Genomic DNA, 23,172 nt, shown 5'->3' with positions numbered 1-23,172 from the left:
TCTCACACGTACCAACACAGACTATCCCCCAATTTAACTGATCCCCAAAGGTTTTTGATTAAATAGCGGAATAGAAAATATGATCCAAAAAAAGTGTATGTAAATCACACGTACACAACAACACTAGGCCCCAATTACTATTGTTTGTACCCCTAAAAGGCTAGATGAGGAGTAGGGGGGGTATGGAACAGGCAGCACCCTCAAACCTTCAGAAGTATGAGATGAACCCCAAAAACTTGGAAAGGTGGATCTCTCTCACACGTACCAACACAGACTATCCCCCAATTTAACTGATCCCCAAAGGTTTTTGATTAAATAGCGGAATAGAAAATATGATCCAAAAAAAGTGTATGTATATCACACGTACACAACCACACTAGGCCCCAATTACTATTGTTTGTACCCCTAAAAGGCTAGATGAGGAGTAGGGGGGGTATGGAACAGGCAGCACCCTCAAACCTTCAGAAGTATGAGATGAACCCCAACAACTTGGAAAGGTGGATCTCTCTCACACGTACCAACACAGACTATCCCCCAATTTAACTGATCCCCAAAGGTTTTTGATTAAATAGCGGAATAGAAAATATGATCCAAAAAAAGTGTATGTATATCACACGTACACAACCACACTAGGCCCCAATTACTATTGTTTGTACCCCTAAAAGGCTAGGAGTAGGGGGAGTATGGAACAGGCAGCACCCTCAAACCTTCAGAAGTATGAGATGAACCCCAACAACTTGGAAAGGTGGATCTCTCTCACACGTACCAACACAGACTATCCCCCAATTTAACTGATCCCCAAAGGTTTTTGATTAAATAGCGGAATAGAAAATATGATCCAAAAAAAGTGTATGTATATCACACGTACACAACCACACTAGGCCCCAATTACTATTGTTTGTACCCCTAAAAGGCTAGATGAGGAGTAGGGGGGGTATGGAACAGGCAGCACCCTCAAACCTTCAGAAGTATGAGATGAACCCCAACAACTTGGAAAGGTGGATCTCTCTCACACGTACCAACACAGACTATCCCCCAATTTAACTGATCCCCAAAGGTTTTTGATTAAATAGCGGAATAGAAAATATGATCCAAAAAAAGTGTATGTATATCACACGTACACAACCACACTAGGCCCCAATTACTATTGTTTGTACCCCTAAAAGGCTAGATGAGGAGTAGGGGGAGTATGGAACAGGCAGCACCCTCAAACCTTCAGAAGTATGAGATGAACCCCAACAACTTGGAAAGGTGGATCTCTCTCACACGTACCAACACAGACTATCCCCCAATTTAACTGATCCCCAAAGGTTTTTGATTAAATAGCGGAATAGAAAATATGATCCAAAAAAAGTGTATGTATATCACACGTACACAACCACACTGGGCCCCAATTACTATTGTTTGTACCCCTAAAAGGCTAGATGAGGAGTAGGGGGAGTATGGAACAGGCAGCACCCTCAAACCTTCAGAAGTATGAGATGAACCCCAACAACTTGGAAAGGTGGATCTCTCTCACACGTACCAACACAGACTATCCCCCAATTTAACTGATCCCCAAAGGTTTTTGATTAAATAGCGGAATAGAAAATATGATCCAAAAAAAGTGTATGTATATCACACGTACACAACCACACTAGGCCCCAATTACTATTGTTTGTACCCCTAAAAGGCTAGATGAGGAGTAGGGGGGGTATGGAACAGGCAGCACCCTCAAATCTTCAGAAGTATGAGATGAACCCCAAAAACTTGGAAAGGTGGATCTCTCTCACACGTACCAACACAGACTATCCCCCAATTTAACTGATCCCCAAAGGTTTTTGATTAAATAGCGGAATAGAAAATATGATCCAAAAAAAGTGTATGTATATCACACGTACACAACCACACTAGGCCCCAATTACTATTGTTTGTACCCCTAAAAGGCTAGATGAGGAGTAGGGGGGGTATGGAACAGGCAGCACCCTCAAACCTTCAGAAGTATGAGATGAACCCCAACAACTTGGAAAGGTGGATCTCTCTCACACGTACCAACACAGACTATCCCCCAATTTAACTGATCCCCAAAGGTTTTTGATTAAATAGCGGAATAGAAAATATGATCCAAAAAAAGTGTATGTATATCACACGTACACAACCACACTGGGCCCCAATTACTATTGTTTGTACCCCTAAAAGGCTAGATGAGGAGTAGGGGGAGTATGGAACAGGCAGCACCCTCAAACCTTCAGAAGTATGAGATGAACCCCAACAACTTGGAAAGGTGGATCTCTCTCACACGTACCAACACAGACTATCCCCCAATTTAACTGATCCCCAAAGGTTTTTGATTAAATAGCGGAATAGAAAATATGATCCAAAAAAAGTGTATGTATATCACACGTACACAACCACACTAGGCCCCAATTACTATTGTTTGTACCCCTAAAAGGCTAGATGAGGAGTAGGGGGGGTATGGAACAGGCAGCACCCTCAAATCTTCAGAAGTATGAGATGAACCCCAAAAACTTGGAAAGGTGGATCTCTCTCACACGTACCAACACAGACTATCCCCCAATTTAACTGATCCCCAAAGGTTTTTGATTAAATAGCGGAATAGAAAATATGATCCAAAAAAAGTGTATGTATATCACACGTACACAACCACACTAGGCCCCAATTACTATTGTTTGTACCCCTAAAAGGCTAGATGAGGAGTAGGGGGGGTATGGAACAGGCAGCACCCTCAAACCTTCAGAAGTATGAGATGAACCCCAAAAACTTGGAAAGGTGGATCTCTCTCACACGTACCAACACAGACTATCCCCCAATTTAACTGATCCCCAAAGGTTTTTGATTAAATAGCGGAATAGAAAATATGATCCAAAAAAAGTGTATGTATATCACACGTACACAACCACACTAGGCCCCAATTACTATTGTTTGTACCCCTTAAAGGCTAGATGAGGAGTAGGGGGGGTATGGAACAGGCAGCACCCTCAAACCTTCAGAAGTATGAGATGAACCCCAACAACTTGGAAAGGTGGATCTCTCTCACACGTACCAACACAGACTATCCCCCAATTTAACTGATCCCCAAAGGTTTTTGATTAAATAGCGGAATAGAAAATATGATCCAAAAAAAGTGTATGTATATCACACGTACACAACCACACTAGGCCCCAATTACTATTGTTTGTACCCCTAAAAGGCTAGATGAGGAGTAGGGGGAGTATGGAACAGGCAGCACCCTCAAACCTTCAGAAGTATGAGATGAACCCCAACAACTTGGAAAGGTGGATCTCTCTCACACGTACCAACACAGACTATCCCCCAATTTAACTGATCCCCAAAGGTTTTTGATTAAATAGCGGAATAGAAAATATGATCCAAAAAAAGTGTATGTATATCACACGTACACAACCACACTGGGCCCCAATTACTATTGTTTGTACCCCTAAAAGGCTAGATGAGGAGTAGGGGGAGTATGGAACAGGCAGCACCCTCAAACCTTCAGAAGTATGAGATGAACCCCAACAACTTGGAAAGGTGGATCTCTCTCACACGTACCAACACAGACTATCCCCCAATTTAACTGATCCCCAAAGGTTTTTGATTAAATAGCGGAATAGAAAATATGATCCAAAAAAAGTGTATGTATATCACACGTACACAACCACACTAGGCCCCAATTACTATTGTTTGTACCCCTAAAAGGCTAGATGAGGAGTAGGGGGGGTATGGAACAGGCAGCACCCTCAAATCTTCAGAAGTATGAGATGAACCCCAAAAACTTGGAAAGGTGGATCTCTCTCACACGTACCAACACAGACTATCCCCCAATTTAACTGATCCCCAAAGGTTTTTGATTAAATAGCGGAATAGAAAATATGATCCAAAAAAAGTGTATGTAAATCACACGTACACAACAACACTAGGCCCCAATTACTATTGTTTGTACCCCTAAAAGGCTAGATGAGGAGTAGGGGGGGTATGGAACAGGCAGCACCCTCAAACCTTCAGAAGTATGAGATGAACCCCAAAAACTTGGAAAGGTGGATCTCTCTCACACGTACCAACACAGACTATCCCCCAATTTAACTGATCCCCAAAGGTTTTTGATTAAATAGCGGAATAGAAAATATGATCCAAAAAAAGTGTATGTATATCACACGTACACAACCACACTAGGCCCCAATTACTATTGTTTGTACCCCTAAAAGGCTAGATGAGGAGTAGGGGGGGTATGGAACAGGCAGCACCCTCAAACCTTCAGAAGTATGAGATGAACCCCAACAACTTGGAAAGGTGGATCTCTCTCACACGTACCAACACAGACTATCCCCCAATTTAACTGATCCCCAAAGGTTTTTGATTAAATAGCGGAATAGAAAATATGATCCAAAAAAAGTGTATGTATATCACACGTACACAACCACACTAGGCCCCAATTACTATTGTTTGTACCCCTAAAAGGCTAGGAGTAGGGGGAGTATGGAACAGGCAGCACCCTCAAACCTTCAGAAGTATGAGATGAACCCCAACAACTTGGAAAGGTGGATCTCTCTCACACGTACCAACACAGACTATCCCCCAATTTAACTGATCCCCAAAGGTTTTTGATTAAATAGCGGAATAGAAAATATGATCCAAAAAAAGTGTATGTATATCACACGTACACAACCACACTAGGCCCCAATTACTATTGTTTGTACCCCTAAAAGGCTAGGAGTAGGGGGAGTATGGAACAGGCAGCACCCTCAAACCTTCAGAAGTATGAGATGAACCCCAACAACTTGGAAAGGTGGATCTCTCTCACACGTACCAACACAGACTATCCCCCAATTTAACTGATCCCCAAAGGTTTTTGATTAAATAGCGGAATAGAAAATATGATCCAAAAAAAGTGTATGTATATCACACGTACACAACCACACTGGGCCCCAATTACTATTGTTTGTACCCCTAAAAGGCTAGATGAGGAGTAGGGGGAGTATGGAACAGGCAGCACCCTCAAACCTTCAGAAGTATGAGATGAACCCCAACAACTTGGAAAGGTGGATCTCTCTCACACGTACCAACACAGACTATCCCCCAATTTAACTGATCCCCAAAGGTTTTTGATTAAATAGCGGAATAGAAAATATGATCCAAAAAAAGTGTATGTATATCACACGTACACAACCACACTAGGCCCCAATTACTATTGTTTGTACCCCTAAAAGGCTAGATGAGGAGTAGGGGGGGTATGGAACAGGCAGCACCCTCAAATCTTCAGAAGTATGAGATGAACCCCAAAAACTTGGAAAGGTGGATCTCTCTCACACGTACCAACACAGACTATCCCCCAATTTAACTGATCCCCAAAGGTTTTTGATTAAATAGCGGAATAGAAAATATGATCCAAAAAAAGTGTATGTATATCACACGTACACAACCACACTAGGCCCCAATTACTATTGTTTGTACCCCTAAAAGGCTAGATGAGGAGTAGGGGGGGTATGGAACAGGCAGCACCCTCAAACCTTCAGAAGTATGAGATGAACCCCAACAACTTGGAAAGGTGGATCTCTCTCACACGTACCAACACAGACTATCCCCCAATTTAACTGATCCCCAAAGGTTTTTGATTAAATAGCGGAATAGAAAATATGATCCAAAAAAAGTGTATGTATATCACACGTACACAACCACACTGGGCCCCAATTACTATTGTTTGTACCCCTAAAAGGCTAGATGAGGAGTAGGGGGAGTATGGAACAGGCAGCACCCTCAAACCTTCAGAAGTATGAGATGAACCCCAACAACTTGGAAAGGTGGATCTCTCTCACACGTACCAACACAGACTATCCCCCAATTTAACTGATCCCCAAAGGTTTTTGATTAAATAGCGGAATAGAAAATATGATCCAAAAAAAGTGTATGTATATCACACGTACACAACCACACTAGGCCCCAATTACTATTGTTTGTACCCCTAAAAGGCTAGATGAGGAGTAGGGGGGGTATGGAACAGGCAGCACCCTCAAATCTTCAGAAGTATGAGATGAACCCCAAAAACTTGGAAAGGTGGATCTCTCTCACACGTACCAACACAGACTATCCCCCAATTTAACTGATCCCCAAAGGTTTTTGATTAAATAGCGGAATAGAAAATATGATCCAAAAAAAGTGTATGTATATCACACGTACACAACCACACTAGGCCCCAATTACTATTGTTTGTACCCCTAAAAGGCTAGATGAGGAGTAGGGGGGGTATGGAACAGGCAGCACCCTCAAACCTTCAGAAGTATGAGATGAACCCCAACAACTTGGAAAGGTGGATCTCTCTCACACGTACCAACACAGACTATCCCCCAATTTAACTGATCCCCAAAGGTTTTTGATTAAATAGCGGAATAGAAAATATGATCCAAAAAAAGTGTATGTATATCACATGTACACAACCACACTAGGCCCCAATTACTATTGTTTGTACCCCTAAAAGGCTAGATGAGGAGTAGGGGGGGTATGGAACAGGCAGCACCCTCAAACCTTCAGAAGTATGAGATGAACCCCAACAACTTGGAAAGGTGGATCTCTCTCACACGTACCAACACAGACTATCCCCCAATTTAACTGATCCCCAAAGGTTTTTGATTAAATAGCGGAATAGAAAATATGATCCAAAAAAAGTGTATGTATATCACACGTACACAACCACACTAGGCCCCAATTACTATTGTTTGTACCCCTAAAAGGCTAGGAGTAGGGGGAGTATGGAACAGGCAGCACCCTCAAACCTTCAGAAGTATGAGATGAACCCCAACAACTTGGAAAGGTGGATCTCTCTCACACGTACCAACACAGACTATCCCCCAATTTAACTGATCCCCAAAGGTTTTTGATTAAATAGCGGAATAGAAAATATGATCCAAAAAAAGTGTATGTATATCACACGTACACAACCACACTAGGCCCCAATTACTATTGTTTGTACCCCTAAAAGGCTAGATGAGGAGTAGGGGGGGTATGGAACAGGCAGCACCCTCAAATCTTCAGAAGTATGAGATGAACCCCAAAAACTTGGAAAGGTGGATCTCTCTCACACGTACCAACACAGACTATCCCCCAATTTAACTGATCCCCAAAGGTTTTTGATTAAATAGCGGAATAGAAAATATGATCCAAAAAAAGTGTATGTATATCACACGTACACAACCACACTAGGCCCCAATTACTATTGTTTGTACCCCTAAAAGGCTAGATGAGGAGTAGGGGGGGTATGGAACAGGCAGCACCCTCAAACCTTCAGAAGTATGAGATGAACCCCAACAACTTGGAAAGGTGGATCTCTCTCACACGTACCAACACAGACTATCCCCCAATTTAACTGATCCCCAAAGGTTTTTGATTAAATAGCGGAATAGAAAATATGATCCAAAAAAAGTGTATGTATATCACACGTACACAACCACACTGGGCCCCAATTACTATTGTTTGTACCCCTAAAAGGCTAGATGAGGAGTAGGGGGAGTATGGAACAGGCAGCACCCTCAAACCTTCAGAAGTATGAGATGAACCCCAACAACTTGGAAAGGTGGATCTCTCTCACACGTACCAACACAGACTATCCCCCAATTTAACTGATCCCCAAAGGTTTTTGATTAAATAGCGGAATAGAAAATATGATCCAAAAAAAGTGTATGTATATCACACGTACACAACCACACTAGGCCCCAATTACTATTGTTTGTACCCCTAAAAGGCTAGATGAGGAGTAGGGGGGGTATGGAACAGGCAGCACCCTCAAATCTTCAGAAGTATGAGATGAACCCCAAAAACTTGGAAAGGTGGATCTCTCTCACACGTACCAACACAGACTATCCCCCAATTTAACTGATCCCCAAAGGTTTTTGATTAAATAGCGGAATAGAAAATATGATCCAAAAAAAGTGTATGTATATCACACGTACACAACCACACTAGGCCCCAATTACTATTGTTTGTACCCCTAAAAGGCTAGATGAGGAGTAGGGGGGGTATGGAACAGGCAGCACCCTCAAACCTTCAGAAGTATGAGATGAACCCCAAAAACTTGGAAAGGTGGATCTCTCTCACACGTACCAACACAGACTATCCCCCAATTTAACTGATCCCCAAAGGTTTTTGATTAAATAGCGGAATAGAAAATATGATCCAAAAAAAGTGTATGTATATCACACGTACACAACCACACTAGGCCCCAATTACTATTGTTTGTACCCCTTAAAGGCTAGATGAGGAGTAGGGGGGGTATGGAACAGGCAGCACCCTCAAACCTTCAGAAGTATGAGATGAACCCCAACAACTTGGAAAGGTGGATCTCTCTCACACGTACCAACACAGACTATCCCCCAATTTAACTGATCCCCAAAGGTTTTTGATTAAATAGCGGAATAGAAAATATGATCCAAAAAAAGTGTATGTATATCACACGTACACAACCACACTAGGCCCCAATTACTATTGTTTGTACCCCTAAAAGGCTAGATGAGGAGTAGGGGGAGTATGGAACAGGCAGCACCCTCAAACCTTCAGAAGTATGAGATGAACCCCAACAACTTGGAAAGGTGGATCTCTCTCACACGTACCAACACAGACTATCCCCCAATTTAACTGATCCCCAAAGGTTTTTGATTAAATAGCGGAATAGAAAATATGATCCAAAAAAAGTGTATGTATATCACACGTACACAACCACACTGGGCCCCAATTACTATTGTTTGTACCCCTAAAAGGCTAGATGAGGAGTAGGGGGAGTATGGAACAGGCAGCACCCTCAAACCTTCAGAAGTATGAGATGAACCCCAACAACTTGGAAAGGTGGATCTCTCTCACACGTACCAACACAGACTATCCCCCAATTTAACTGATCCCCAAAGGTTTTTGATTAAATAGCGGAATAGAAAATATGATCCAAAAAAAGTGTATGTATATCACACGTACACAACCACACTAGGCCCCAATTACTATTGTTTGTACCCCTAAAAGGCTAGATGAGGAGTAGGGGGGGTATGGAACAGGCAGCACCCTCAAATCTTCAGAAGTATGAGATGAACCCCAAAAACTTGGAAAGGTGGATCTCTCTCACACGTACCAACACAGACTATCCCCCAATTTAACTGATCCCCAAAGGTTTTTGATTAAATAGCGGAATAGAAAATATGATCCAAAAAAAGTGTATGTATATCACACGTACACAACAACACTAGGCCCCAATTACTATTGTTTGTACCCCTAAAAGGCTAGATGAGGAGTAGGGGGGGTATGGAACAGGCAGCACCCTCAAACCTTCAGAAGTATGAGATGAACCCCAAAAACTTGGAAAGGTGGATCTCTCTCACACGTACCAACACAGACTATCCCCCAATTTAACTGATCCCCAAAGGTTTTTGATTAAATAGCGGAATAGAAAATATGATCCAAAAAAAGTGTATGTATATCACACGTACACAACCACACTAGGCCCCAATTACTATTGTTTGTACCCCTAAAAGGCTAGATGAGGAGTAGGGGGGGTATGGAACAGGCAGCACCCTCAAACCTTCAGAAGTATGAGATGAACCCCAACAACTTGGAAAGGTGGATCTCTCTCACACGTACCAACACAGACTATCCCCCAATTTAACTGATCCCCAAAGGTTTTTGATTAAATAGCGGAATAGAAAATATGATCCAAAAAAAGTGTATGTATATCACACGTACACAACCACACTAGGCCCCAATTACTATTGTTTGTACCCCTAAAAGGCTAGGAGTAGGGGGAGTATGGAACAGGCAGCACCCTCAAACCTTCAGAAGTATGAGATGAACCCCAACAACTTGGAAAGGTGGATCTCTCTCACACGTACCAACACAGACTATCCCCCAATTTAACTGATCCCCAAAGGTTTTTGATTAAATAGCGGAATAGAAAATATGATCCAAAAAAAGTGTATGTATATCACACGTACACAACCACACTAGGCCCCAATTACTATTGTTTGTACCCCTAAAAGGCTAGGAGTAGGGGGAGTATGGAACAGGCAGCACCCTCAAACCTTCAGAAGTATGAGATGAACCCCAACAACTTGGAAAGGTGGATCTCTCTCACACGTACCAACACAGACTATCCCCCAATTTAACTGATCCCCAAAGGTTTTTGATTAAATAGCGGAATAGAAAATATGATCCCAAAAAAAGTGTATGTATATCACACGTACACAACCACACTGGGCCCCAATTACTATTGTTTGTACCCCTAAAAGGCTAGATGAGGAGTAGGGGGAGTATGGAACAGGCAGCACCCTCAAACCTTCAGAAGTATGAGATGAACCCCAACAACTTGGAAAGGTGGATCTCTCTCACACGTACCAACACAGACTATCCCCCAATTTAACTGATCCCCAAAGGTTTTTGATTAAATAGCGGAATAGAAAATATGATCCAAAAAAAGTGTATGTATATCACACGTACACAACCACACTAGGCCCCAATTACTATTGTTTGTACCCCTAAAAGGCTAGATGAGGAGTAGGGGGGGTATGGAACAGGCAGCACCCTCAAATCTTCAGAAGTATGAGATGATCCCCAAAAACTTGGAAAGGTGGATCTCTCTCACACGTACCAACACAGACTATCCCCCAATTTAACTGATCCCCAAAGGTTTTTGATTAAATAGCGGAATAGAAAATATGATCCAAAAAAAGTGTATGTATATCACACGTACACAACCACACTAGGCCCCAATTACTATTGTTTGTACCCCTAAAAGGCTAGATGAGGAGTAGGGGGGGTATGGAACAGGCAGCACCCTCAAACCTTCAGAAGTATGAGATGAACCCCAACAACTTGGAAAGGTGGATCTCTCTCACACGTACCAACACAGACTATCCCCCAATTTAACTGATCCCCAAAGGTTTTTGATTAAATAGCGGAATAGAAAATATGATCCAAAAAAAGTGTATGTATATCACACGTACACAACCACACTGGGCCCCAATTACTATTGTTTGTACCCCTAAAAGGCTAGATGAGGAGTAGGGGGAGTATGGAACAGGCAGCACCCTCAAACCTTCAGAAGTATGAGATGAACCCCAACAACTTGGAAAGGTGGATCTCTCTCACACGTACCAACACAGACTATCCCCCAATTTAACTGATCCCCAAAGGTTTTTGATTAAATAGCGGAATAGAAAATATGATCCAAAAAAAGTGTATGTATATCACACGTACACAACCACACTAGGCCCCAATTACTATTGTTTGTACCCCTAAAAGGCTAGATGAGGAGTAGGGGGGGTATGGAACAGGCAGCACCCTCAAATCTTCAGAAGTATGAGATGAACCCCAAAAACTTGGAAAGGTGGATCTCTCTCACACGTACCAACACAGACTATCCCCCAATTTAACTGATCCCCAAAGGTTTTTGATTAAATAGCGGAATAGAAAATATGATCCAAAAAAAGTGTATGTATATCACACGTACACAACCACACTAGGCCCCAATTACTATTGTTTGTACCCCTAAAAGGCTAGATGAGGAGTAGGGGGGGTATGGAACAGGCAGCACCCTCAAACCTTCAGAAGTATGAGATGAACCCCAACAACTTGGAAAGGTGGATCTCTCTCACACGTACCAACACAGACTATCCCCCAATTTAACTGATCCCCAAAGGTTTTTGATTAAATAGCGGAATAGAAAATATGATCCAAAAAAAGTGTATGTATATCACATGTACACAACCACACTAGGCCCCAATTACTATTGTTTGTACCCCTAAAAGGCTAGATGAGGAGTAGGGGGGGTATGGAACAGGCAGCACCCTCAAACCTTCAGAAGTATGAGATGAACCCCAACAACTTGGAAAGGTGGATCTCTCTCACACGTACCAACACAGACTATCCCCCAATTTAACTGATCCCCAAAGGTTTTTGATTAAATAGCGGAATAGAAAATATGATCCAAAAAAAGTGTATGTATATCACACGTACACAACCACACTAGGCCCCAATTACTATTGTTTGTACCCCTAAAAGGCTAGGAGTAGGGGGAGTATGGAACAGGCAGCACCCTCAAACCTTCAGAAGTATGAGATGAACCCCAACAACTTGGAAAGGTGGATCTCTCTCACACGTACCAACACAGACTATCCCCCAATTTAACTGATCCCCAAAGGTTTTTGATTAAATAGCGGAATAGAAAATATGATCCAAAAAAAGTGTATGTATATCACACGTACACAACCACACTAGGCCCCAATTACTATTGTTTGTACCCCTAAAAGGCTAGATGAGGAGTAGGGGGGGTATGGAACAGGCAGCACCCTCAAACCTTCAGAAGTATGAGATGAACCCCAACAACTTGGAAAGGTGGATCTCTCTCACACGTACCAACACAGACTATCCCCCAATTTAACTGATCCCCAAAGGTTTTTGATTAAATAGCGGAATAGAAAATATGATCCAAAAAAAGTGTATGTATATCACACGTACACAACCACACTAGGCCCCAATTACTATTGTTTGTACCCCTAAAAGGCTAGATGAGGAGTAGGGGGAGTATGGAACAGGCAGCACCCTCAAACCTTCAGAAGTATGAGATGAACCCCAACAACTTGGAAAGGTGGATCTCTCTCACACGTACCAACACAGACTATCCCCCAATTTAACTGATCCCCAAAGGTTTTTGATTAAATAGCGGAATAGAAAATATGATCCAAAAAAAGTGTATGTATATCACACGTACACAACCACACTAGGCCCCAATTACTATTGTTTGTACCCCTAAAAGGCTAGGAGTAGGGGGAGTATGGAACAGGCAGCACCCTCAAACCTTCAGAAGTATGAGATGAACCCCAACAACTTGGAAAGGTGGATCTCTCTCACACGTACCAACACAGACTATCCCCCAATTTAACTGATCCCCAAAGGTTTTTGATTAAATAGCGGAATAGAAAATATGATCCAAAAAAAGTGTATGTATATCACACGTACACAACCACACTAGGCCCCAATTACTATTGTTTGTACCCCTAAAAGGCTAGATGAGGAGTAGGGGGAGTATGGAACAGGCAGCACCCTCAAATCTTCAGAAGTATGAGATTGTGTTCACTGTACCCCACAAAGATTGAGTTCACTGCACCCCACAATGATTGTGTTCACTGCACCCCACAAAGATTGTGTTCACTGCACCTCACAAAGATTGTGTTCACTGTACCCCCCAAAGATTGTGTTCACTGCACCCCACAAAGATTCTGTTCACTGTACCCCACAAAGATTGTGTTCACTGCACCCTAAAAGGATGTTGTTCACTGCACCCCACAAAGATTGTGTTCACTGCACCCTAAAAGGATGTTGTTCACTGCACCCCAAAAAGATTGTGTTCACTGTACCCCCCCAAAGATTGTGTTCACTGCACCCCACAAAGATTGTGTTCACTGCACCCCAAAAAGATTGTGTTAACTGTACCCCCCAAAGATTGTGTTCACTGCACCCCAAAAAGATTGTGTTCACTGTACCCCCCAAAGATTGTGTTCACTGCACCCCACAAAGATTCTGTTCACTGTACCCCACAAAGATTGTGTTCACTGCACCCCAAAAAGATTGTGTTCACTGTACCCCCCCAAATATTGTGTTCACTGCACCCCACAAAGATTCTGTTCACTGCACCCCACAAAGGATTTTGTTCACTGCACCCCAAAAAGATTGTGTTCACTGCACCCCAAAAAGGATTTTGATCACTGCACCCCAAAAAGGATGTTGTTCACTGCACCCCAAAAATGATTTTGTTCACTCCACCCCAAAAAGATTGTGTTCACTGCACCCCACAAAGATTGTGTTCACTGCACCCCAAAAAGATTGTGTTCACTGTACCCCCCAAAGATTGTGTTCACTGCACCCCACAAAGATTCTGTTCACTGTACCCCACAAAGATTGTGTTCACTGCACCCCAAAAAGATTGTGTTCACTGCACCCCAAAAAGGATGTTGTTCACTGCACCCCAAAAAGGATGTTGTTCACTCCACCCCAAAAAGATTGTGTTCACTGCACCCCACAAAGACTGTGTTCACTGCACCCCAAAAAGATTGTGTTCACTGCACCCCAAAAATGATTTTGTTCACTGCACCCCAAAAAGGATTTTGTTCACTGCACCCCAAAAAGGATGTTGTTCACTACACCCCAAAAAGATTGTGTTCACTGCACCCCAAAAAGATTGTGTTCACTGCACCCCACAAAGGATTTTGTTCACTGCACCCCAAAAAGATTGTGTTCACTGCACCCCAAAAAGGATGTTGTTCACTGCACCCCAAAAAGGATTTTGTTCACTGCACCCCAAAAAGATTGTGTTCACTGCACCCCACAAAGGATTTTGTTCACTGCACCCCACAAAGATTGTGTTCACTGCACACCAAAAAGGATTGTGTTCACTGCACCCCAAAAAGATTTTGTTCACTGCACCCCAAAAAGATTGTGTTCACTGCAGCCCAAAAAGATTGTGTTCACTGCAGCCCAAAAAGATTGTGTTCACTGCAGCTCACACACAGAAAAATGGATGTGGATCACTGACACCTGCCTATCTCCAATCCCACACCACACAGCAATATCGATTGTAGTTTGTAGAACACAGTTTCCCTAAAATTCAGCAGACTCTGTCCCTAACAGGATTGAGAAGAGATCGTAGATCAGGATTGAGTGCAGATTCACCCCACCCCCCACACAGCAATATCGATTGTAGTTTGTAGAAGACACTGACCCTATAATTCAGCAGACTCTATCCCTAAAATGCCTACAACTCGCCCTGCCTAAACACTCCGACCTGTCCCTCAATTCTATCCGGACACAAATGGTTTTTTCCTGCCTATCTTTCCCTAATCAGCAGCCAGCACATTGATGTGTGCTCTGTCCCTTAGCTAAGCAGCAGAATGACGCTGCTGCGGCGGCTGCCTCGAACTTATAAAGACTTGGTCACATGCTTCAGACGGCCAATCACAGCTACTAAGACATTTGCAGGCATGGCTGGGATGGCTTAAGGCACACCAGTTAAACGATTGTTGATTGGCTGTTGAAAGCCCGCCATGAAAAGAGCGCCAAAGCATGCAAAACCCGGAAATAAAACGACCGAACACAGATTTTTACCCGAACATACAGTAAAGTGTCCGTGTCCGTGTTCGGGTAAAAAAAATCCAATTATTCGGTACGAACACGAATAATACAGTCCGTGTTCGCTCAACACTAGTCAGAGGTTATTCCGAGATAACCCGTGTTTAGTGTCTGTGGATCATACATTAACTGCCGTACAATAAAATATCAGTTTCAAGAATGTAACCATTACATATTTTGAAATATGAGTTTTGCTAGTAATCTGTCTAAGCGGGAGGTGTCTTAGCAGTTGCTAAGCTTCCGGGGCCGCCCATGGCCCAGTGTTTATTGGTCAAGTACTTCTGGTGACACCCCCTGGGGGGTCAGAGAAAAAGAGAGAGCTGATGGAGCTCTCAGTTCTCATTCTACCATCCAAGCAATAACATCGCTTAAGAGAGGAAACTAAGATACACTTGGGACTTTTGAATGCAAGTATTTCATTTTTAAATCTTATCTATTCTTCTAAATTGCTGTATTGTGTCTCTATTTCTTTGTAACCCATTTTTCTGTAAATATTTTTATTTGCACCAATCTTAACCTTCCTTATAATTAAACTTTATTTTGAAAAGTGTTAATTTTGTCTCTAAGCTCTTAAACGCAAGCTAACCAGAACCTGTCTCCTGAAAGAGCGCTACTGTTTAGGATAAATCCTCCGGACATCCCTGTCTGCAGTGTTACGGATGATTATTCTAAAGTCATAATTGGTATTTCTAAAATTACGAGCATCCGCTGGGCTCATTCAAACATAGCGGTGGTGGCAGAGAAAGGGTTAATTGTTTAATTAGCCCGGTGACAATCGCTCTCAAATCGGCATCTAGATTGTGGTCCCGCAAGCTGGACAATCTTTGTGCCAGGTGCAGCTGAGAGTGGCATTGTTACGCAAGTGACGGCAGGGTGTGAGATTGCCTGGTCTTTGGTCACGACTTGGATGAGAAGGCCAGGGGTCTGATACCCGCCACCGTCACAGATGGGTGTGCCCTGCCTGCAGAGGATGCACTATGTCGACTGTGACCACCACTTTTCACAATGGACACAGAGGCTGCTTGCCCTCTTTTTGTGGCCTTTGAGCATCGGACCTCCTTGTCAGCCTTTCGGACATGATGTTGATACAGATCAATATAGGGTATACGCAACTGACCAATAGATACTCAATGACCTGATATGATGTAATTGATAGCCCTATAGATGAGCTGTGGTGGTTATAGATATACGCAAGTTACCGATTATCAATACTCTCACTGATATCTGATGTAATCTATAATCCTATAGATGGATGATCTGTGATGCCTATAGAATGTTAAAGAACTGAGCAATGATTACTCTGGCTGATATCTGAAGTGATCTCCTATTCCTAGGAGTCTGTGATGCCTATAGAATGTTCCAGAACTGAGCAATGATTACTCTGGTAGGGATGATCGAACTTTTGAAAAGTTTGGTTCGGCCAGAACATCCGAACTTCCCGAAAGTTCGGCCCGGATTTCAGAACCCCATTGAAATCAATGGGACCCGAACTTCGGAAATCAAAAAACACCATTTTTAAGCCCTAAAACCCAATAAATGCCCCTAAAAAGTGCCTAGGGTTCTGGGTCATGCCCCATTAACTATTAATCACACAAAAAAAGTTCTTAAAAATCATCATTTTTGATAAAAAAGGCAATTATTGAAAAAAAAAAAAAAAGATTTTTTGATTTAGTATCTGGGGGGGTCTAAAAAGTGTACATGCGAAGTTTCAGCTCTGTAGCATGTCCAGAACTATGAAAAAAAAAAAGATAATTTTTCAGTAGAACAGGGATGTGGGACCCTCCTTTAACACCTATATGATGTTTTTTTCTGGTTCTGGACATGCTACAGAGCTGAAACTTCACAGGTACACCTTTTAGATCCCCCAGACACAAAATCACACAAAAAAAGTTCTTAAAAATTGTCATTTTTGATAACAAAGCCAATTATTGAAAAATTAAAAAAAAAAAAAAGAGATGTTTTGATTTTTACTTTGGATTTAGTATCTGGGGGGTCTAAAAAGTGTACATGTGACGTTTCAGCTCTGTAGCATGTCCAGAACCATAAAAAAAAAAAGATTGTTTGTATTAGAAAACTTTCAGCACAGGAGGTTGGCTTTGCTGCTGTAACACCTTGCCGGTTTAATAGCAGGCATTTTTTTGGGTTCTTTGCAGTCAGGAAAAACATCTGAACTTGTGTATAGTGGTACTGTGCACAAGTTCTGATGTTTTGCCTGCCTCCAAAAACCCCCCAAAATGCCAGCAAAAACACACATGGGCATTTTTTTTTTGACGCTAGCGTTTTTTTTTGGCATTTTTTGGGGTTCTTTTGAGGCAGGCAAAACATCTGAACTTGTGTATAGTGGTGTATATACACACATACATATATTTATATACACACCTAGACATATATAGGTGTGATAGTAGCAGAAATATATGCTTGCGCTAATGAAATCATTTACAGTAATATATTTCTGCTACTATCACACCTATATATGGCTAGGTGTCTATATACATATAATTATGTGTGTATATATACCACTATACACAAGTTCAGATGTTTTGCCTGTCTCCAAAAACCCCCCAAAATGCCAGCAAAAACACACCTGGGCATTTTTTTTTTGACGCTAGCGTTTTTTTTTTGGCATTTTTTGGGGTTCTTTTGAGGCAGGCAAAACATCTGAACTTGTGTATAGTGGTGTATATACACACATACATATATTTATATACACACCTAGACATATATAGGTGTGATAGTAGCAGAAATATATGCTTGCGCTAATGAAATCATTTACAGTAATATATTTCTGCTACTATCACACCTATATATGGCTAGGTGTCTATATACATATAATTATGTGTGTATATATACCACTATACACAAGTTCAGATGTTTTGCCTGCCTCAAAAGAACCCCAAAAAATGCCAAAAAAAACCGCTAGCGTAAAAAAAAAATGCCCAGGTGTGTTTTTGCTGGCATTTTTTGGGAGTTTTTGGAGGCAGGCAAAACATCAGAACTTGTGCACAGTACCACTATACACAAGTTCAGATGTTTTTCCTGACTGCAAAGAACCCAAAAAAATGCCTGCTTTGAAACCGGCAAGGTGTGAAAACCGAGGAGAGAAGCTAACCCCCTGAGCTGAAATTTTTCTAATACAAACAATCCTTTTTTTTTCTGGTTCTGGACATGCTACAGAGCTGAAACTTCACAGGTACACCTTTTAGACCCCCCCAGACACAAAATCACACAAAAAAAAGTTCTTAAAATTGTCATTTTTGATAAAAAAAGCCAATTATTGAAAAAATTTTTTAAAAAAAGAGATTTTTTGATTTTTACTTTGGATTTCAGATCTGGGGGGTCTAAAAAGTGTACATGTGAATTTTCAGCTCTGTAGCATGTCCGGAACCATAAAAAAAGATTGTTTGTATTAGAAAACTTTCAGCACAGGAGTATGGCTTCGCTGCTCTAACACCTTGCCGGTTTAATAGAAGGCATTTTTTTGGGTTCTTTGCAGTCAGGAAAAACATCTGAACTTGTGTATAGTGGTACTGTGCACAAGTTCTGATGTTTTGCCTGCCTCCAAAAAACCCCAAAAAATGCCAGCAAAAACACACCTGGGCATTTTTTTTTTTTGACGCGAGCGTTTTTTTTTGCCATTTTTTTGGGGTTCTTTTGAGGCAGGCAAAACATCTGAACTTGTGTATAGTGGTATATATACACACATACTTATATGTATATAGACACCTAGCCATATATAGGTGTGATAGTAGCAGAAATATATTACTGTAAATGATTTCATTAGCGCAAGCATATTTTCTGCTACTATCACACCTATATATGTCTAGGGGTATATATACAGACATATATGTGTATATATACCCCCTATACACATGTTCAGATGTCATGTCTGACATCAAACATGTCCTCAAAAAAGCACTGGCAGTGGCAGCCCCTGCAGCATGAAAAATGCTTGGCTGGTGAGAAGCCATATTCCTGTCCTGAAGCAATTCAGAGAAATGATCATTTCTCTATAGCGGTCACCCTGCTATGGAAAGGTTTTGTCACCCTTCCATAGCAGTCACTGTCAGTTAACCCTACACTACACTACGGTCCTCTTACACTTAACACTTTCCCTACAGAAACTAAATTTTTGAAGCTAACTTAAGTGTAAAGGAGCACTCTAACTACACTAGATATCCCTTTCCTCACACTAATAAATGCTAAATTACACTTTTAAAGTAAAATTAACAGAACTGCTTCCACTCTCTTCCATGTCCAGTATAACAATGCTAGGAATATGGCAGGGGCGATCTTATATACTGGGGGGCGTATTCACTAATGATTGGTCTAGGGACCCCCTAGTCACTCCAATCACATTCCTAGCATTCTCCTGCCCCCTCAATTGGCTTTTGCTAATGGTTCTGGTCCAATCACAGGCTTTTAAAGCCCATTTCCTGAAGCATTGCATTTTGGTCGGTTCTGGTTGCCGAATTCCGAACTTTTTGGGCAAAAAGTTCTAAATTCGGCCGAACCTCGAACACCCAATGTTCGGGCCAAACCGATGGTGGACCCGAACCGTTCGATCATCCCTATACTCTGGCTGATATCTGAACTAATCTCTAGTTCCTAGAGGTCTGTGATGCCTATAGATATAGAATGTTGCAGAAACTGACCGATGAACAATACTCTGACTGGTATCTGATGTAAATAAAGAAAGCTCACCTTAACTCACACAGGAACCTGGCCCTCCCTACACTGCTACTCACTCACTGGTGCTATACTGTCTGATATGATGTACAGAAATTAATCTCTCCCTACCTCACACAGGAACCTGGCCCTCCCTACACAGCTAGAAATGTCTCTCTGCATTGTCTGACTCCAAAAAAACCTACTCTCTCCTTGCCTGAATTGTGTGCCTGTCCCTGTCATCGCCCGCACGATGACACTACACGCTGCGGCTGCGCGAGCTGCCTTTATGCAGTGTGGGGCATGTACTTGGCCCCTGAGCCATGATTGGCTAAAGGCAGTCTGCCTTTAGTCCCATCATGGCAGAGATCATTTGATTGGCCAAAGCATGAGGTCAGGGTGCATGCTTTGGCCAATCACATAACGCACTGCACGCGCGCGTGCAGTGCATTATGGGAAACTCAAATTTCCCACGAAGAGGCACATTTGTTCGTCATTCAACGAAAGATTAAACGACCGATGTTTGAGTCGAACGTAGCTTTAACTCGAACTCAAAGCTCATCCCTACTGGCGACCCTAGCATAGAGAAAAATCTTTTCAGCAAAAGGGAATTTAAAAAGACATGTGGCCATTCACTAAAATGAGAAGAAAAGCGATTTAACCTTAATCTGCATAAAGGGTTCTTTACTGTCAGAGTGTTAAGGATGTGGAATTCTCTTCCACAAGCAGTGGTATCAGAAGGGAGCATCGATAGTTTCAAAAAACTATTAGATGGGCACCTTAACGACTACAACATACAGGGGTATACAATGTATTGTTAACTGCAAACACACACACACAATTCACAGGTTGAACTGGATGGACTGGTGTCTTTTTTTCAACCTCACTAACTATGTAACTATGTAACATGAGCTCATATTTACATGCCTACATCTTTAAAAGTTACGCTCTACTTCCATGATCCTATCTTTCATATCTCAAACATAGTTAAACAGGTACTGAAGAAAAAAAATATAATCTGGCGTTTCATGCATTTGGTATTGTTCAGTCATCAAACTGCCAAATGCTCATCCTGTGTATGACCAATTAATGTATGCTGAAAGGATTTCTTATCTCTTTTAGTCATGGGACGACACCAAAACTATTTCTTCTGCTGCTGTGGTTTAAGGATAATGGTACTTTAGGAGAACTTAGTAATCTTTTTTCCCCTTGACCTAAAGTAACGCCCCATTTCCCCACTCTAGGCGCATGCTTGCCTGAATTGGTTGGCTGCAGTCAGCAGAAATCAATTGAGGTTCTGCCCACAACCCTTTTGCCCTCAGCTGTACCTGCACTGTAATTTTCCATAAACCCCTTGTGAGCGTATATCGTTATTTGGTTTCTCTGCTTAACCCGTAGACAGCTAGGCAATTTTTTATGCTGTCTACCTAACAGAGAATTGTGATTGAGTGTTATAGTCTTCTCAGTGTGCTCTGGTGCTGCTCATGTTGTCTTGAAAGTTTTACACTGGTATGGTAGCTATGGGATGTACTGAACAGTGTTCAACCTTGAGTATGTATGAGAGTATGGATATCTATACAGCCCTGGCCAATTAGAAGGGGATGTTCCCCAAGGCATGCTGGGTAACTGTATTTATATCTGCCAATCACATAGGCTCTGGGTCTTCCTCTACAGAGAGAGGTCCAAGAGGAGAGGGGGCTGCTGTCCTTCCTCAGCGCAGGCTGCCCTGGGGCCTCAGGTGGGCAAACTGAGAGCCTGAAACAATGAATCTGCAGCCCATGGTTCTTGTGAGGGCTGAGAAAGGATGTCCATGGATCCTTACTGGTACTATTTGGAAGGCTGCCGTTTGTGCTTCAGGAGCCTTGTGAGTTCAGACCCCCACGAGGGGTCCCTGGGACTTGTGCTGCTAGATCCCCCTCTGGGTGCTAGAAGTCAGCTACTGGGTGCAAGCTAAAGGGTACACTGGCTAGTGACTTCAAGAGGCAAAGTTCATTGAGTTCCTTCTGCTACAAAGGTTTTTTCCGTACAACTGCTGTACAGTTCTATTGAAAGAGTTGTCCTCGCCTGTGAATAGTTGATTTGAAGAATCCTACTAATTCCCTTCTCCTTTCCAAGTTCTCCAAATAAAACATTAAAACAAATACCCTAGACTGGTCATTGGAGATAACGAGCATAAGAGTGTGTGCACCTGGCTGTGTGAAAATCAATTGTGACTGGCTGTGAATCAATCAGTGGGAGGCTCGGTTATCAAGATTCAAGTGGCTACTGCGGGGGAAGTGCTACAAACTTATATGGGTTTATCTTTCAAGCCCCTCCTGCATCAGGAGATCACTGGATTTTAGTGAACATTTGGGATTTTAATCATCCCGGACATGTATAATGGTCATCATCAAGCTAATTTGTTTTTCTTGATTTTCTAAAGTCCTTTAGTTTATCCTTTGGTTAGAGAGCTTTACATATTCCTTTTCAGGATGTGGTACCCCCAATTAGGATTGTGTTTGAAGAATGTCTCCTATTTTGTTGTTTGTTGAAATGTATGCTTATCCATTCACAGCTCTGAAAGAGCAGAGAGGGGACATGGATAGTAAGTATTTTTAGAGCAGTAAGTATGAACAGGAGTGCCACAATGGAATAAAAGGTTCAAGTGAAATCTGTACTTCTAGCCAAGGCATTGTAATGGCCCTTCATCAGGGCTTGCTAAAATAATACTAAACAAATAAAAAAACTTTAAATGTTGGTAGGAAAAGGAAACGTAATGTATGCCTGTTATGAAGCTGGTTGTTTCAGCACTGTGTAAAGTCCATCTCTTGATATTTTACTTTTAACAACAGTCAGTGTCTCTTTAAGACATCATTACTGTAATCCATTATCTGCAGACATTGTTATGACCTACCATAGTGTGCAGAAGGAAGGGATGGCAGATTTGGTTTAGAGTTGTTTTGCTGACACTCTTCCAGCCGTTTCTGTAGCTCTGCAATCTCCCGTCTGATCACCAGGACATTGTTCTTATCATAGACCTCCAGCTGACTAATCATGACAGAAATGTTATGAATCTATAAAAGAAAGCAAAAATAAAGCTGGTGGAATGTTCTTTGGATCTTAACTGCATGGGTAATGCATTTGATCATGAAGTTAAAAATAAATAAATTAAAAATATACTGATTTTTGGTCAGCTTTATTTACACTTTTTCCATTATTTATATAAAATATTAATTTTACATATAGTCTTTAATACAGGGTAAAGCTATAGCATTGGTATCACAAAGCATTTTGGCTTTTCTAAACAGAGTTCAACTAAAGCTGTTTGCATCCAGACTGTTTCTCTCTAACTGAAAATGTCACAGGGCTGCCTAAGAGTAGAGG

The 23,172-nt window shown here is 41.9% G+C and overlaps 1 protein-coding gene across 1 annotated transcript in view; it reads right to left on the bottom strand.

Annotated features, from left to right (window-relative positions):
- Window positions 1–23,172, bottom strand: part of LOC309559626 (olfactomedin-4-like) — a gene marked incomplete at both ends in the record, with an annotated part of 55,530 nt that overhangs the window by 19,748 nt on the left and 12,610 nt on the right. Inside the window, one exon of the mRNA XM_082262963.1 lies at window positions 22,703–22,862. Within this exon, the coding sequence (XP_082119089.1) occupies window positions 22,703–22,862 (160 nt within the window). The remainder of the gene's footprint in view (window positions 1–22,702; window positions 22,863–23,172) is intronic.

This window comes from Pelophylax lessonae, assembly GCF_965119305.1.
Source record: "Pelophylax lessonae genome assembly, chromosome: 7".
NCBI lineage: Eukaryota > Metazoa > Chordata > Amphibia > Anura > Ranidae > Pelophylax > Pelophylax lessonae.
Note: the sequence above shows the minus strand (reverse complement) of the source record. Positions and strands in the feature narration are given on the sequence as shown.